Source organism: Cryptococcus neoformans, assembly GCF_000091045.1.
Source record: "Cryptococcus neoformans var. neoformans JEC21 chromosome 12 sequence".
In the NCBI taxonomy this organism is placed as follows: domain Eukaryota; kingdom Fungi; phylum Basidiomycota; class Tremellomycetes; order Tremellales; family Cryptococcaceae; genus Cryptococcus; species Cryptococcus deneoformans.
Genome location: NC_006681.1, coordinates 352,136 through 367,849, shown reverse-complemented (window position 1 = coordinate 367,849; position 15,714 = coordinate 352,136). Strand labels below are relative to the sequence as shown.

General features: G+C 50.5%; 4 protein-coding genes across 5 annotated transcripts; 1 reads left to right on the top strand and 3 right to left on the bottom strand.

Moving 5' to 3' along the window:
* Window positions 1-32: 32 nt before the first annotated feature.
* On the bottom strand, window positions 33-4,720 carry CNL04860 (ATPase, putative). Its single transcript, XM_024658164.1, has 18 exons — window positions 4,626-4,720; window positions 4,415-4,581; window positions 4,284-4,373; window positions 4,182-4,245; window positions 3,787-4,133; window positions 3,613-3,739; window positions 3,334-3,564; window positions 2,961-3,278; window positions 2,784-2,904; window positions 2,564-2,727; window positions 2,225-2,511; window positions 2,034-2,159; window positions 1,860-1,974; window positions 1,130-1,780; window positions 884-1,080; window positions 680-816; window positions 371-623; window positions 33-317 (listed from the first exon to the last, which is right to left on the bottom strand). Exons 2-18 carry the CDS (start codon window positions 4,439-4,441, stop codon window positions 102-104), a joined length of 3,471 nt encoding a protein of 1,156 aa, XP_024513838.1. The 5' UTR covers window positions 4,442-4,581; window positions 4,626-4,720; the 3' UTR covers window positions 33-101.
* A 182-nt stretch (window positions 4,721-4,902) lies between these two features.
* On the top strand, window positions 4,903-6,050 carry CNL04850 (HDEL sequence binding protein, putative). Its single transcript, XM_568027.2, has 4 exons — window positions 4,903-5,178; window positions 5,229-5,486; window positions 5,544-5,628; window positions 5,685-6,050. The coding sequence occupies exons 1-4, from the start codon at window positions 4,928-4,930 to the stop codon at window positions 5,730-5,732; spliced, it is 642 nt and encodes a 213-aa protein (XP_568027.1). The 5' UTR covers window positions 4,903-4,927; the 3' UTR covers window positions 5,733-6,050.
* On the bottom strand, window positions 5,781-9,764 carry CNL04840 (exo-beta-1,3-glucanase). 2 transcript variants are annotated; one of them, XM_568025.2, is made up of 12 exons: window positions 9,516-9,764; window positions 9,311-9,386; window positions 8,891-9,184; window positions 8,505-8,782; window positions 8,207-8,456; window positions 8,045-8,147; window positions 7,855-7,997; window positions 7,611-7,806; window positions 6,890-7,563; window positions 6,722-6,830; window positions 6,579-6,670; window positions 5,781-6,524 (listed from the first exon to the last, which is right to left on the bottom strand). In XM_568025.2, exons 3-12 carry the CDS (start codon window positions 9,167-9,169, stop codon window positions 6,165-6,167), a joined length of 2,484 nt encoding a protein of 827 aa, XP_568025.1. In that variant the 5' UTR covers window positions 9,170-9,184; window positions 9,311-9,386; window positions 9,516-9,764; the 3' UTR covers window positions 5,781-6,164. The 2 variants fall into 2 exon arrangements, with proteins under 2 accessions (XP_568025.1, XP_568026.1); XM_568026.2 differs by having other exon boundaries at window positions 6,581-6,670.
* A 2,355-nt stretch (window positions 9,765-12,119) lies between these two features.
* Window positions 12,120-15,341, bottom strand: CNL04830 (conserved hypothetical protein). Its single transcript, XM_024658163.1, has 4 exons — window positions 14,669-15,341; window positions 14,216-14,521; window positions 13,190-14,164; window positions 12,120-13,139 (listed from the first exon to the last, which is right to left on the bottom strand). Exons 1-4 carry the CDS (start codon window positions 14,950-14,952, stop codon window positions 12,593-12,595), a joined length of 2,112 nt encoding a protein of 703 aa, XP_024513837.1. The 5' UTR covers window positions 14,953-15,341; the 3' UTR covers window positions 12,120-12,592.
* Between the last annotated feature and the right edge of the window lie 373 nt (window positions 15,342-15,714).

Below are 15,714 nucleotides of genomic sequence, written 5' to 3'. Positions count from 1 at the left end.
TATGTTGCATGAAAGACTCATTGACCATTGGCCAAGAAAAATGACAAATGCATCCTTACTGTGTTCTAAACCACACCACCCTCCCTCACCAACCAGCGCGCTTACTGCGCCTTCTTTTCGCCTTCGGCAAGCAGCCTCAACCTCTCGTCCTCCTTCAGTTTCTTCGCCTCTTGCGCTCGGCGCTTCTCTCGTCTCTCCCTTCCGCGGGTCACGAATTCAACAGGCTCAAGGTCCGCGAACAGCGCCTTGCAAGTCTTCTCAATGGCCCAACAAAGGATAAAGTCGAGCACCATGGAGATGGTGAGCTTGACTCGGAACTAGAACAGTCGCATGTCAGTCATCTGGAAGACCCCTTTTTTCAGTCGCTTACAGAAGTAGTCATCTCGACCAACTGCAACCATCGGTTCAACTCGGGGACAAAGTCGGTCGCACCGCAGTAGGCAACTGCACTGACACCGAGCAAACCATAGTACAACGGAGGATTCTCCCGGATACCCTCTCGGAAGGGACGGCCTTGGAAATTGAGGACAAAAGTAGAGACTTGCTGGGAAAGACCGAGGAGGTAGATGGCAGTGTTGAGCAGAGTCGGCTCAAACTTCTTTTCGAGATCAATCTCCCCACGGCTATAAAAGTATCAGCTGTGCCCGCAGGACTAATGCCATCTAACGACGATACTCACTCCTCAAGAGACTTGGAAAGACCAGTGATGTAGACCAAAGCCACAATGTGGATGGCAAACTGAAGCAAGACTGAAAGCAAGACGTAAAGGTTGAAGATGTTGCCCAACGGCCTCTCTTTGGACAGCTTTTCAACAGGCTAATCAAATTGTTTCAACCTCCTTCCTTTTTTTTTTTTTTTACGAATGCGAAAAATAAAAACGTACCTTGGCCCTAGAGATACACAAGAAACAAACACTCATCAACATACCGGTGATTGTCACCTGGTAGTCACCAAACTTGATGCCGTCAAGGTACTGAACAGACAAGGAATAGGCAGTGATAAGGCAGTTGAGGGCGAGAATCTTGTACATCTGGATGGTCGCGACAAGAGTGCATCGACCTTGGCGGATGATGTTGGAGACTACCATACTGTCAGCGAGATATATATATATAAAACGGGATAAACTTACTAGCAGAGACGTTGGACAACTTGGAAGTGAAAGGGGCTGCACAAGAGGCATCACCCAATTTGATTTGCGGCACGTCTTGGTCCTCATCCAATTCGGACAGCTTGGAAGTGATGGTAGCCATGTCAAACTTCTCCAGAGGGTTAGCCTTCTTGGCTCCCTCATGGGCCTTTGCAACCTGTTGCTGAGTCTTGACAAGCTCGGGGTACGCCTCCCGGAGAGCAGGCGGAGGCGGCGGAGGCGGCTGGTTGAATCGCGCAGAGATGCGGACCTGCTGCTCGTAAACCTTTTTCATTCGCTCAAGCTTCTGGTGCTCGGCAATCTTCTTCAAATCCTCGGGAGAACCGTCAAGAAGGGCGACACCGATGTGTGCAGCTTTGAGAGCACCGACATCGTTCGTACCGTCACCGGCCATGAGCGTAATGTAACCAAGCGATCGAAGAGTGGTGATGATGAATTCTTTCTGAGCAGGCGATACGCGAGCGTAAACGTATGTGTGCTTGATGAGATCGGTGACAGAAGGAAGGGCATCGTACTGCTTGAGCGCGGCGCCGGTAATGCAGATATCGTAATTCTTGAACAAGGATTGGTCAAACGGCTCAGACGAGTTGACAGGGATAACGTTGGTCTCATCGACGTTTCGCCAGACAAGCTCTATTTATAGCAAAAACTGTGAGCAAAAAAAAAAAAAAGAAGATTTCCATGCGAGCTCTCTCTCAGCGCGATGACTCACCGTTAGAGGTAGTGCCTTCCTTCAAGTCCAAAATCATAACCTCACGGTCCACAATCTCTACATCTCTAGCGACGTGAACAGCAGTCAAGGGGTTGTCACCCGTAATCATGACACACTGAATGGCGTTTGTCAGTCACAAAAAAGAAAACTTGGGCGCGCTGTCAATCTACGTACTCGATGAGACGAGTCGTTGAGCATCTTGAGAGTTTCCACGGCATCAGGCTTGAGGGGACAGTGGAAGACGAGGAAACCGGCGAAACTGAGCTTGCACTCCACGTGATCTCGGTGGATCTGGTTAATCTGAGCGAAAAAAATAAATAAAAAAAAGTCAACAACCCGACTTGGAAAGAATCAAAAAGGCGCACCTTGTCCGCCTGAACGTCCATGTACTTGACACCCAAAGCCAAAACCCTACTTCCTCGTCGAGTGTACCACCTGTAGGTCTCCTCGTACCAATCGGGAACCTGTACATACATGCTCTTCAAAGTCTCGGGTGCACCCTTGACAGCGGCAACCCATTTCTTGCCCTGAGAGTCGGAGACGGAAGAGATGGTGGACATTCGCTTGAGAGCAGAAGAAAATTGGTATCGGCGTCGAATATGGATCTGGGCCTTGTAAGGAGATTCCTTGGAGACGGGCGAGATTTGGTCGCCTATATAGTCGTGGTCAGATAATTGCTCAATCGGGCTCGGCAGGAGACGTACCTCTGGACAACTTCCAGTCCAAAGCGGCCAAAGTCGTCTTCTCCATGGGATCACCGACAATCGTACCATCATCAAGCAAGACGAGAGCGTGGGCAGCGGCAAGGGCAAGAGTAGTTTCTTTATTGCTTTCCGTAACAGGGCGAAGCGCCTTGGGGTCGGCAGAGCTGCTCCATGTCAGCGACTATGCACCACGCACGGGCGGAGATGATTCTGGGCTCACTTGACACCAGCGATACCTTCGACGACAAGATCTTCACCAGTAATGGTACCCGTCTTGTCGAAACAGCACACATCCACACGTCCAGCCCATGGGATACGGAAGGGCTCGGTACAGAAGATGGCTATGTTTGCGTTTAGCAAAAAAGTGAGAAAAAGGGGGTATGGCAAAATCACTTACCATACTTTTGGAGGGCCACGAGAGACGCGTTGACAGCCAGGGAAAGTTCCATAGGCAACTCGGGAGGGACGACACTGGTGATGATGAGAACACAGTCAAGCAGCAATTTGCCCTTGACCATGCCCCGCTCGAGTCCCTTGATCCAGACGTAGGCGGAAGCTGCAATGGCGAAGATGAGCAAGAAGCCGATGAAAAGGAAGGCCTCAAAGGTGTTGGCAGAGACGCGCTCGGTGGAGAAGATCATGGTTCGAACGAGTTGACCCTGGGTGGTGCCGAAACCGGTACGGAGAACGACGGCGAGACAACCACCATCTGGAGCTAAACAGAAACGTTTTTAGTTTGGGTGTTATATCGGGAAAACATTCAGACCTACTGGTCATACCGCCCTCACCAGCCTTCTCGACCTGCAAAGCCTTGGTACCAGAGAACAAGACGTTGTTCCTGTCTGCCCCGTTCATATCGAGCCTATCGGTACCTTCACGGAGTTCAATGCTTTCCTTGAGCAAGGGGGTGGATTCGCCGGAAAGCATAGCTTCGTTGACGATACATGTTCCGCGGAGCAAGAGAAGGTCACAGGGGATGCCAGAGTCGGGGTTGGTACGGACTGGGAGCTGTTAGCCTGGATTCGGAGCGATAACATGACACGGCTCACGGATAGAGACGAGGTCTCCAGGGACAAGCTCAGAACTAATAACAGAGACCCATTTGCCATCACGGAAAGCCTGAACATTGTATGGTGTAATGCTCATCGTGCGGAACTCTTGGAGAGTCTTGACACGCTACTCACGCGGTCAGCCACTGCTCGGGGAACACTACAGATACTTGCCTGGAAAACGACGGTGCACTCAAAGACGACCAGCATGAAGGCAGTGAACAGAGAGTAGTACCAATACTCGTCCAAGCACCAGAGCGCGACGCAGAACATCTGGAAGACAAAGAAGGGCGCCACGGCATGCTCAGCGAAGAGCTCGGCAAACTTGGGGATGGGGATATGGCACTCGTTGAGACCGTAGGTCGCCTTCAACGCCTCGAGACTGGGCAGACCAGCCTCAGGCGCGGTCGGCTTGGGCCTGGCGGCAGGGTGCGTGAGGATGCCGCGGGCGGTCTGGAAGGTGGAGAGGGGCGGAGACGAGTCACAGGGGTAGGGGATAGGCGTGAAGACATTGTCGGCGCCTACAGCGCGGGTCAGCGTGCGCGGTGCACATGGAAAAAGGCGCCTACGGTTGTAGACATAGGTGTCACGCTGGTAGCTGAAAGAGTAGGCGGGCTCGGTCGCGCCGGGTGCCTGGAGCGTGTCAGCGAGTTACAGGCCGGTGCACGTACAGTTTTGCGGTCGAGCGGGACAATTTCACCCTTGCCTCTGCCCTTCTTGGGGATGACGCGGACTCTGGACGCGGATTCCAGCGAGGCGGCCTGTGCGTGTCAGTGCGGCTGCAGCCCACGCGTCTACGTACGGTCGTGTAGCTGATCCTTGCATTCATGCGGCTGCTCCAGGCGGTGAGGAGGAAGCTGAGGGCATGGCCTGCGCCGAGGAGGACGGAGAAGACGAATGTCCATTCCTCGGAGACGATCCACTGGTCGTACTTGTAGTGGTAGGCGTAGTAGAAGAGGGGATAGAGCGCTGCGGGGGTGAGCAGGGGCGGGCGCGCACGGCGGACGGCTTACAGAGGACGGGGAGGCCGTACAGCCGGGCGGCGAGCGGGATTTTGTTGTGGAGGGAGAGCCGCTCTATCTCGGGCGAGACGATGGCTGGGGGTGACCTGGGGTGAGTCAGCTGGGCCCGTGCGTGCTTCCTTCCTGCCCGCCACTTACATGATGGCTGCGGGTGCAGAGACGGGCGGCGGCGACGATAAAGCAGCAGGCGGCGGCGTGCCACACCCGGCGTTGTCCGCAAACCCCGCCGCGCTGCACGTCGGGCTCGAGATGAGCGATCCCCGTCTTCCGCCAGCACTCTCCACGCCCCCGCCATGAACATATTCCGCTTCCTCGGCGACCTCTCCCACCTCGCCTCCATCCTCATCCTCCTCCACAAAATCCAGACAACCAGGTCCTGCCGCGGCATCTCCTTCAAGTCGCAGCTCCTCTACCTCATCGTCTTCCTCACCCGCTATGTCGACCTCGTCACCCACCCGCTCGTCTCCGTCTACAACACCGCCATGAAGCTCTTCTTCATCGCGTCCACCGCCTACACCCTCTACCTCATGAAGTTCAAGTACCGGTGCGCCCGCTGCCACCACTCCCGCACGTTCCGCCGCTGACTGTCCGCAGGCCGACACACGACGCCTCCCTCGATACCTTCCAGCTCTCGTACATCTTTGGCCCCGTCGCCGTCCTTGCCCTCTTGTTCAACTACAAGTTCACGCCCTTTGAGATCACCTGGTCCTTCTCCATCTGGCTCGAGTCGGTCGCCATCCTTCCGCAGCTGTTCATGCTCCAAAGAACGGGCGAGGCCGAGACGATCACCACACATTACCTCGCAGCCCTCGGTCTGTACAGGGGATTGTACATTCCCAACTGGATGTACAGGTGAGTCTGGATTCATAGATTGCATACTCTACACGCGATCCAACTGCCAAACAACAGGTACTTTACCGAAGGCGCCTTTGACGCCATTGCTGTCGTTGCCGGTATCATTCAGACCGCCATCTACGCCGACTTTGGATATATCGTGCGTCGCCGTCCGTCCTTCCGCACGTCCGCAGCTGACTCCCGCTCACCACACAGTACGTCACAAGAGTCCTCCGCGGCCAAAAATTCGAGCTCCCCGCCTAAGTGTGCAATCCAGGCATGTAGTATTAAACAAGCATAGGGGACGACATGAAAGAACCATTCTCATTGCCAAGTGTAAAAAACGTGACTCTCTGCTGGTACAATCTATAAAACTGAAATTTCAATCTGGATAGGGCAAGTATACTCTAAACCTACTGATGATCATTATAGATACACGTTACATATTTATCAAAACCAATCAAATATAATAATCAAACTATCGTCCATGAAGAAGGAATTACACAATACAGATAAATAATATGCGGAAAATTGATAAATGGGCGAATATAATGTTGATAAAAAATGAAGCATGTACTGTAAAGGAGAGATAACCAAAGTTCACCAACCCCCGATCGTCCATTGTTCAACACAGCCAAGGCCGAACAATGCAGCCATCATTGTCCTTGCACAAACCAGTCAACTACTACGCCCCTATCATCGTGTAGGAGCAGGAGTAGGCTGAGCAGACCTCTTGTTCGCCTGGCTCAACCCCGCACCACATGCACCCGTCGGAATAGCCAAATCGGCCGCAGAATACTCTGCAGGATAGCTACACCCGCTGATAGCGGCATATGCCTGCCTATCATTCGCATTCGCGTTATACCATCCGCTACCCGCGCTGATGGTCGCAGTAGACCCGGGAGAGGTAAATGTAGGTCCGGGCATGGTAATAGGAGTACCCGTCTGGGTATATTGAGGGAGGAGAGATATGGAGTCCGAGGCGACGTTGGTGAACGAAGCAGGCGGCCAGGGGTAGGAAGAGGACGCGGACGCCGCAATGGTACCAGCACCGGCCTGAGAATATTGTCAGCTTGTCCCATATCGGCCCATTCCAAAGATGCAACTCACACCACCAGTCACGTAGGCATTGGAGAACGTTCCGTCAAAGTTGTTCATCGATACGCCGTCTGCCTGGCAGGTACCAGCAACCGTTCGAGGGTCTAAACCATAATTATCAGCCATTTTTCCAACCCATCAAGACGGATACCTACCTTTGGGAATCCATCCCTTCTCGAGACCGAGACGGTAGTGCCAGAATGGGTTGGGCTGCTGAATAGCGTCGGTACTGTTTCCAATCTTCCAAGTCCAGAAGAAAAAGTTCTGTATCGCCAATTTTATTAGTTTTACTCTGGTTTTCGATATCAAATGCGCAGACTGACCTGCAAAGCATCCATACTACCAGAGACAAAGTGGTTCAACGCCTCGATGGTACTCGCGTTCCATTGGGTATAGTCGTTCCAGTAATCACAGCTGCCGGTCACCTTGTCCGCATAACCATCATAAGTTCCATCGTATCTCGATCCACTTCCAACATTGTTCACCCATTTACCGCAATCGTTCCAGGCCGCAGACCATTCACCAGCGGTATTGGGACCCCACTGCTGGGAGGTGGTGTTGGTGGACGAAGCCCACCATTGGCATGGCATCGTTTTAAGAGTGTCAAGAGTACCCTGAGGCTGGTCCTGGAAGACCATGTAGGTGTGTTGGTCGAGCATCATACGGTCAGCACCAGCAAGATCGCCGTACCACGCAGCAACTCCCAAAAATCCATCGTGCATGGAGAGCATTGGACCGTTGCCGGCGCCGATACCAGTAATGTCGCGAATAATGTTGTGGGCCTCAATGTAAAAGGAGGCGACGGGGCCTTTGCTGATAGCATTGCCGTTGGGTTCATTGAGGAATCCAAACATCTGGATGACAGGAGCGTACTCGGGCTGAGCAATGAATTGTGCGAGCGTACGGACGTAGTCGAGGGATCGTTGAGCGTTAGCAAGGCCCATGACACCGTTCAGCCAGTTGACGGATCCTTGGCGGCCAGAGTGGTTCCAGCCGTCTATAAGACTGTCAGCGAAGACTTCACGAGCGAAGAACGAGGCCTACTTTGAGAACCGGGAACAGAGTGAAGGTCAAGGTTAATCCTCAATCCATACTTCCTGGCCCATTTGATAGCTTTCAAAAAGTATTCCCATGAAACCTTGGGTAGAAAAGGCTCGCCCTCCCAGACCTCGATAGCAAAGAAGGGAATAGGGATTCGCACCCAGTTGAGGCCCGCAGCGACAATTTCGACAAAGTCACGCTGTGAAACAAGTTAGTGTCCAATCTCGTTGATCAATCTACCACTTGCCTCGGTAATGAATGTCTCGTAATGTTCCGTGAGGGCATCAGTAAGGTTGTCACCCATGTTGATAGAAAGGGTGTATTCGTCGATAGCAGTGCCGGCAGAGCCGTTGGCATACTTTTCGTAAAGGCCGGGGACGATGAAGGGCTCTGTCAAGTATTTTAGTTAATTCTTGCGGAAAGCGGCTATCGCTCACCAGTAACAAGCCAACCACCGAGGTTAACACCAAAGACTTTATCTTGACCCCATGTCCAGTTTTGATTCAGTGCCGGGGTCCAAGAGTTGGCTTGGGCTTCGTTCTACGATTTTCGAGTAGAGTTAGTTCATGCAAAATTAAATAGTCTCACGGTGAACTCACGTTGAACGGGTTGGCCTCGTCCCATACCCACTTACCGCCGTAGGGATTGTCATAAGTCATCGTGGAACCGTCTTCCAAAGTGATGAGGGAGCCTTGAGTGCCGGTAGTGGGAGTAGCAGAAGCAGTGGCGCTAGTTGATGTAGCTGTCGTTGATCCCGATACGGAAGATGTGCCCGACGGAGCCTGGGATGAAGAATTTTCATTACCAGCGGAAGCAACGAGGCTTTTGCTGTCCTTGTTTCGGGTGAGACTGAAACTTATCAGTAACACTCGCTTTTTCCTCAGGACTTTGACCTACCCGACACCAAGGCCAACACCGAGGCCGATAGCAACAATCAGCAAAGCTGCCAAAGCCGCCCACAGCCACTTCCTGTTCTTCTTTCCCTGGCCAGATTCGTGGTCTGCCCATCTTGGCTTTTCACTGAATCCTCGTGCTGCTGTTCCCGCTCCAATGGCTGCCACCGCGGGTGTGATGTGGCCCTGCTCGTCGTCCTCCTCGCTGGTGGATAATCGATCGCCGCTTTCATAAGCAACAGTTGAATGAGCAAGGCCAGATCGACCTGGGTTACGGTTGCCCTGATAGCAAACAAAAGTCAGTGATCTTGAGGCGACGAAAGCTTTCACACAGAGTGATCGAGTTTTTCAAGCACCAGATGCGGGGAAGGAGCGAGAAGAAAAACTCACATTGGTAGCTCCTTCAGCACCAGTCAGCCCTACTCCACTGCCCCAGCTATCCCTATGTGTGCCAGCCAGAGATGGTGTCCCCCCGGCAAGATTCATGCTTGCTGCTGTTGAGTCACGGCTCATGAGCGATGGTGCTGGGGCATATTCGGACCCGGGCCTCCCAAAAAGGTTGTTCGCTTCTGGGTCGAGAAAGCTGGAGTTACGGTTGGGATCGGGAGAGATATTGGAATCCGGGGAGAAGTTTGGGTTCGCCACTGGGTCATAAGATGGGCGCGGCATTGTGAAAAAAAGTGGCTATAGAAAAATGTTAGCGGGGGAAACGCAATTTATATTCGGGGCCCGGAAAGAAGACAACGGCACATATCCGTGCACACGGCATTGTTTCCTTCTTTGAGCAAGCGAACAAGGCGACACACTGACCTTTCACAATTCTTCCTGGAAAACGGGGAAAAGAGTGTTTCCGAGAGTAAAGGGATGCCACTCTACTACTGTACCACTAAACACACTGTCAGCAAAGCCTACGAAGGACGGGAAGCAAGGCACACAGGGCTCGTTTTGAGTTCTGAAAGGACTCGACGAAGCAGTGCAGACGGTATATATGCAGATTGGAAATCTGTGCACTTACAGAGCGGAATTCTTCTATATATCGCACCAGCAGCGGAAAGCTTTGCGGACCAGTGAACCAATGTGCGATACGATGATGTTCCTCAGCAGTTGCTAATGAACGAAACTATAACGCAATGATCGCTACTTTCACTAAAAGGTGGAGTGTCCGTGTATGCTTCTTGATATCAAAACCACCTAAGGAAATTATAATGGCAAAGAAAAACTCCAAAGAAGAGATGTGAAGAACGTGAGAATTGAGGCAAACAGATGTGTTCTTAAGAGATGCGCCGTCCCGAGCGTTCATCGATTCTTCAAAGTCAAACATCGGATATCATCGCCTGTGTCCACACCACTGTTCAGGCTCCAGTTTGATGCGGTAATTTACTAGAGTACTCGTGTGCTGCATACTCCCATTCCCTTATTATCCTAGCACGGTAATGCCTAGTGCGAGCGCTGATTGGTGTTGCTTGGCCGACGCTCGCATAAAGATAGCTTGGACATCCGTCTACATTTTCAGTAAATCACCTGAAGTTCAGGGAAAGCTGTGCGGGGCAACACCGTGGTTTTTTTCGGAGTGCCCTGTCGATACCGAAATTTTCAGGTACGAGCCCGCACTGCACTCCTTGGCTCATTTCCCACTTTTTCATTCCTTCTCAAAACAGACTGGTGCTTTTGGGAGAGATCTGCAGTCATTTTCATGATTCTGTTCATATGGTATCACCACACAGACACCGTTTCAAGCCACATTCATCGCCTACATCGTAACGGCTTGAAGAGTCATACCACCTCAATATGAGACACCGCTGAAATGGACATGTAGATTAAAATATACATTGGCTCCTGAATCGAGCACCTAGGATCCCTATTTTAGCACAACAAATAATAACGGTAGCAAGCCGCTATTGGTATTTTTCTTTCAGGAAACAGCGTTCAAAGTACGCCGATTAACCGGATGTGTTGTCGCGTGCCAAGATGATAGAAATTTCTGGTCAATCCGTTAGCTTTGCAGCTATTCTTTTCTCCTGTCGTCCTATGCAGTCATATTCTGCTGCGCTATTTGTAGAGTTACAGTTCTCCAAATGGGTTTTAGGCGATCAACTGATAAGCTCTTGGTGAACGAGATCGAAGAAAGCATGACCTATTATCACAACCTAATCGGAGTATTGCAGACGCATACTCAGGGTAAGTCCTCCGCCAGCGGCTCTTCGTCCCTCTCATCTCCTCCATCGGTCCGGGGGAGACGATCATCAATGACGTTTTCATCCAGGGAATCAAGGAAACTCACTTTCACTCATGGTTAAAATGCTCCCAGAGTTGAACATTCGAACACGACGAGTGTGGAGGACCAAAGCCAAGAAGTACACCCAACGAACTCTCTCTCATCAACGATAGCAATACTTCCTCGTCGTTTACAAGCAAATGGTATGTTGTAAGAGCAAGAAAGACAAGGAAAATCCCAGCGTGACTAGTCATGCGCTCCAGTTTCAGTGCTCTGGGCGTGACTTCAGCAGATCAGTTCCTCCAGGTCACCACGAACAGAATCTGGGACTCGTGCTGGGCTATAGTACGTATGTATGTGACTGCGCTACGATTCACCATATTAAGCAGCCAATATAACTCATGATGAAGTAGAAAGACACAGCAAAAAGTAGTTTTGTTCCTTAAGTTTCTTGGTGTTCTTCCTGCGCTCACAGGCAGTGGTCCTTACGACTGCGATGAGCTTGTTCTTCTTGTCCCCGTAACCCGTCATCTTCTGGCGCGTGCGCGCTGTAGATCGTCGTACTTTCCCTAATAATAACATTTTTATCATCATTGTATCATTTTACCTTCTTTCGCAGCAGTATTATTTGCCTGGCTTCTTGGGATATGGTTATCTTCTTCGTCGTACTACATGTGCTAGCTAGGCTGCTTGCAGCATGATTTCTGTCCTTCTTCATTCACATTCTTCGTTCTGCTAATTATACACATGTCTTGCATGGGGTTTTGCTCGCTGCCTGCTCGGTACCACGTCCTAGGTTAAACTTCAGAGAGATCAACGCCCTTCTTCTCGATATTTTGCAGGTTTCGGAAGCATCTTCAACAAGTAGTGGTGTCTCATTGAGCTACTAGTGGTAGTGTCCGCTCCCTTTTTCATCCATGAAATCCCGCCAGCTCCACGATTTGCTTGGCCTTCCCAAAGATCTTTGAACTCCAAGCACTACTACAACAAGGAAACAAAAGGACACGTACATATTTGCTAGTAAAATATAGACGTCATGCAACGTATCGCAGTTGAAACAGCAGGCAGGAGCAAATGACGACAAATAGAAGACCATTAATTATTATTGTTATATCCGGTATCCGGACTGCTGGCTTCGCCAGTCGCCACACATGAAAACGCGACTGCCTTCTTCATTATGCTGCCTGATTCCGTTTCGCAATAAATAGAAATGAGAGGCTGTATGCGCTTGTTACGGGTTAACGCCTTTTGGTACATGTATACAAGTTGTCGTCTTTGCAGTTTCCTCGCTTCCCCTACCATATGCTTCCTTTACCTTAACCATGAGAATGAATTGGGCCAAAAATCGACATCATCATTTATAATATACAACATTATCGATTTCATCTATTTACATCTGATTCGTGTTGTAGTACCTATTACAGCTAAGGCAGGTCCTAATGATCCTTCAAAATATAAGATTCTCGAGAAGAAAGGAGTACGAGAATATAATACGATATGGGTACCTCAGCGACATGAAGAATTTAAATTTGATTAGTGGGCTGTTGTTTCTTGTCATCAGCACGCACAGTGCAACGGCCTCCCGAATCTGTCCTGAATGTTTCTAAGGGTAGAAGTGTAAAAAGATCTCATCATAACCACTAATGATGTGTATAAGATGATAAACCTTATGGCCAGTCTTGCGTGCAAGGCTTGTTGATTCAAATCTGGATCTAATTTAAGCGTTAGGAACAACCAAAATGGTGGAGGCATATCACTTCATACGGTTGACCAAAGATACGGTACGCATGACATTTTGGCTCCACATTACCATTGCCACTTGCACCTAAACCCACTTGAAACCCTTGTAAAAAAATTCTCAGGCAGATACCAAACCCTTAACCATGCTTTCTATCAATGTCCAAACTCAAGATTGGCCTGACCTTATCCCCCACATTACCCCGACCAAATCCAGCTCCAGATCCACCATGACTCGTCTGTACGGCACCAAAGCTTGCAGGGCTGCTCCTTCCGCTTTCCGCATAATCGTTCATGTTTGTCCTCGGTGTACCGGGTGCTGATACAGAGGCAGACACGGGGTATGACGATAAGCCCAACTGACTAGAGGCATATGATTTGATGTCTGAAACGCTAGGCTTTCTGGACCCATTGTTGGATCCCAAGCCAAGCAAATTGATTACGCTTGACGCACGACTAGGCTTTTCAGGTTCACCCAGTATAGGTGCAGAAGTGGAAATGGGCGAGCCAGGGACTGCGATTTCTTTGCGAGTAGAAGAGGCAGGTGGAGCGGGGCTGTTGTATGTATAGGTAGCGAAAAGAACAATAGAAGCACCGACGATGAAACTAAGAGTGATGGGGTAGGAGAAGAGAGCGACTGAGGCAAGGAAGGAGATAATGATGGAAAGAGACGTAGCAAATCCTTTCCTGTAATCGGCCATTAGCAAAGGGCAAAGATACCAAAACGGAAAACGCACATGATATTGTCGCTATATCTGATGACCAACGCAGTAATCAATCCACCAAAAGTCTGAGTCAATACTGTACCAATCGCCCATCCGTTGAAGTTGTCGAAGCAAGACATCACTTTTGAAAAGTAACCCATGCCATTCGGCCCCGAAGGGTTGACGATAATGGGTACCAACGCAGGGACAAGGGAGAACAAGGACAGCTGGGTATTCCTCACCCACAAATCAGGTGCGCTGGACCCAGAAGACGATTTGAGGATAAATTCAAAGTACACACCCGCAAGACCTGAGGTCATGCATGCAAGTGTAACAGCGACGAATCCCCTGACAGGATGCATCACTCTTTCCGGGGACATGATGGGCTCATCAGAAACCGGAATCTCCGATCGCAACTGACGTTCATGGCTGACAGTGACGTGGGTGTGGTGAGATGCAGCAGGTGCTGAAGAGGATTGGATCTGAACAATACCAACACCGATAGCCAGGAGAATCAAGGAAGCCCACTTGGTTCGAGAGAGTCGTTTGCGCAACAAGAGAACTGAAAAGAACGCAGTAGTAAGGATCTTCATCTGGTATGTGACCTGGAAAGTTGCGACGTCGAGATTTGATGCGGCGACGTATTGAAGATTGTTTTGGATGACATAGAGGATGGCGGGAACAGAAAGCTTATAGCAGTCGGGTGAAAATACCGCCTTCGATAGAGCTTGCAGTCTCGTGGGGTGAATGATCGAAGGGAGCTTTTGTCCAGATCGCTTGTCGAAATCCTTATCGTCAAGCTTTTCTGAATAGACCGGGGGAGGAGGAGATGCAGTCATCTCATTGTCGATACGTTTGAGAGCAATAAAAACTGAGATGCCACCTTTGAGAAGCTCGTTGAGCAAAACTGCGGCGGCAGCGGAATATGTGCGATTGGGAGCGGTAGATATCCGTGAATAGTGCATGATGATGGTGAGGAATGCATTTTGAAGAGCGAGCGTGATCAGTCTAAAGGCTGATGTTAATGGTGGTCTGGCCAGCTATCATGCAGCCACTCACGAGATCCACTTGAGTTCTATCCCCCACAGAGAAGGCGGCCCTTCCTTTTCTCTGCTAGCGGCGGCCATCGCAGTAGCATAGCCCACCATGCCCACCTTATCGTCCAATTTGGGCGGATTACTCCGGCTGTAAGAAGGAAAATTGTTCGCAGTAGATGATCCATGGGCCTTCTGGTTATGGAATGGTTGCTGGAGAGAATGGTATGAGCCATGCCCTGGTTGACCTATGGGAGACTGGGGCGGAGAGCTGACAGAGGTAGAGGACATGGCTCTGTGGAGCGGAGGCGGGACCAGGAGATTGGGAAGACTAAGGTCAGTAAGACATTGTGCAATGGAGATGGAGGAAGGGGAAATGCCTCAGAGCCAGGGCCAAAAGGACCCGCTCAAAACATTCCTAGCCCAGCGCACAGATCGCACTTGGACATATGGGAAGGGCGGAGGGAGGATGGCTTACCTGCTTAGCCTCCTTTTAGGCCGGGTTACTCCCACATCCATACCGCGCGTCTTCCCCATGCTGTTCCCCTTCTCGTCAGCCCAGTCGTTCTCTCCCCGATCTCTCTCGCTTCGATCTCTCATTATTAACCCTCGGTCCTCCTCCGGAGCAGCATATATCCTCCCTCCAAATGTCGATTGCACGGGCGAGGATGCGGTTTGAAGGGACCCAGACTGGGACGTACATCGGTCCGTCGGGCGGCGATTCAACCCCGATGGAGATCGAGTGTTGGTTCGATGGGCCATACCAGGGAATCCAAGACTACAGGAAGTTGCCGTTATTGACTACCGTCAAGGTCGGTTATGTGGAAAAGCGGTATATATTTGTGCGCGGCTGTCTTCCCAAACCAGTGAATGTTGACTGTGAAAAATTAAAATACCGGCAAGTCGGTTCTGCGTGCGGAGAGGTTGTTTATGGAGACTGGTAGGAGTGAAGAAGAATCGAGAGATGAAAGTGGAGATGAAATTGGATGTGGCTGGCCGCGTGCAGGCTGTACGGCGTGGGTGGAAAGGGTGACTTGGGCGAGGCTCGGTCCACAGAGCGGAGAATAAATACAGCTACAGGAATGGCTCACTTGCTCAAATATGTATTGATATGTGGGTGTTTGGACGATGTGAACGATGTGAACACTCATACATATAGGGACGAACGAATGAAACCTGGCCAGTTGCCACCTGGGCTAGACCTTGAAAACAGTTCCTAGCGTCATAGCTTCTCTCTCCATCCGTAGTCCTTCGGTTCAAATCTACAGCCAAACCAGTGCCAGATGCATCTTTTTTCTATCGCGGTGTTACATCTATCAACCCCAGATTCCAAGTTCAGGGGATTCGGGGTTTATCCTCTCTTGCCCTATATATGCATGCATGCAGCTGTCAGAAAGCCACCATTTTAGGAATAGTCACAACGAGCCAATGGCAATTGGCAGAAATGATGAATAAAAATGCTTCCGTTAATAATTAATAAACATCCTCTTCGTGACGTGTCTTTAGGCTACAGGGTAAAGGAGG

What these genes read in the sequence shown, in the direction of transcription:
- CNL04860 (XM_024658164.1), bottom strand. Translation starts at nt 4,441, where the DNA reads ATGAATGCAAGGATCAGCTACACGACC. An exon ending in TGGACGTTCAGGCGGACAAG is followed by an intron (nt 2,160 to 2,224) that starts GTGCGCCTTTTT and finishes TTTTTCGCTCAG; the next exon opens with ATTAACCAGATCCACCGAGA. An exon ending in GTTGTCCAACGTCTCTGCTA is followed by an intron (nt 1,081 to 1,129) that starts GTAAGTTTATCC and finishes ACAGTATGGTAG; the next exon opens with TCTCCAACATCATCCGCCAA.
- CNL04850 (XM_568027.2), top strand. Translation starts at nt 4,928, where the DNA reads ATGAACATATTCCGCTTCCTCGGCGACCTCTCCCACCTCGCCTCCATC. An exon ending in CTCATGAAGTTCAAGTACCG is followed by an intron (nt 5,179 to 5,228) that starts GTGCGCCCGCTG and finishes GACTGTCCGCAG; the next exon opens with GCCGACACACGACGCCTCCC. An exon ending in ATTCCCAACTGGATGTACAG is followed by an intron (nt 5,487 to 5,543) that starts GTGAGTCTGGAT and finishes GCCAAACAACAG; the next exon opens with GTACTTTACCGAAGGCGCCT.
- CNL04840 (XM_568025.2), bottom strand. Translation starts at nt 9,169, where the DNA reads ATGCCGCGCCCATCTTATGACCCAGTGGCGAACCCAAACTTCTCCCCG. An exon ending in GTGCTGAAGGAGCTACCAAT is followed by an intron (nt 8,783 to 8,890) that starts GTGAGTTTTTCT and finishes GTTTGCTATCAG; the next exon opens with GGCAACCGTAACCCAGGTCG. An exon ending in GAAGGGATGGATTCCCAAAG is followed by an intron (nt 6,671 to 6,721) that starts GTAGGTATCCGT and finishes ATTATGGTTTAG; the next exon opens with ACCCTCGAACGGTTGCTGGT.
- CNL04830 (XM_024658163.1), bottom strand. Translation starts at nt 14,952, where the DNA reads ATGGCCCATCGAACCAACACTCGATCTCCATCGGGGTTGAATCGCCGC. An exon ending in ATAGAACTCAAGTGGATCTC is followed by an intron (nt 14,165 to 14,215) that starts GTGAGTGGCTGC and finishes ATCAGCCTTTAG; the next exon opens with ACTGATCACGCTCGCTCTTC. An exon ending in AGATATAGCGACAATATCAT is followed by an intron (nt 13,140 to 13,189) that starts GTGCGTTTTCCG and finishes GGCCGATTACAG; the next exon opens with GAAAGGATTTGCTACGTCTC.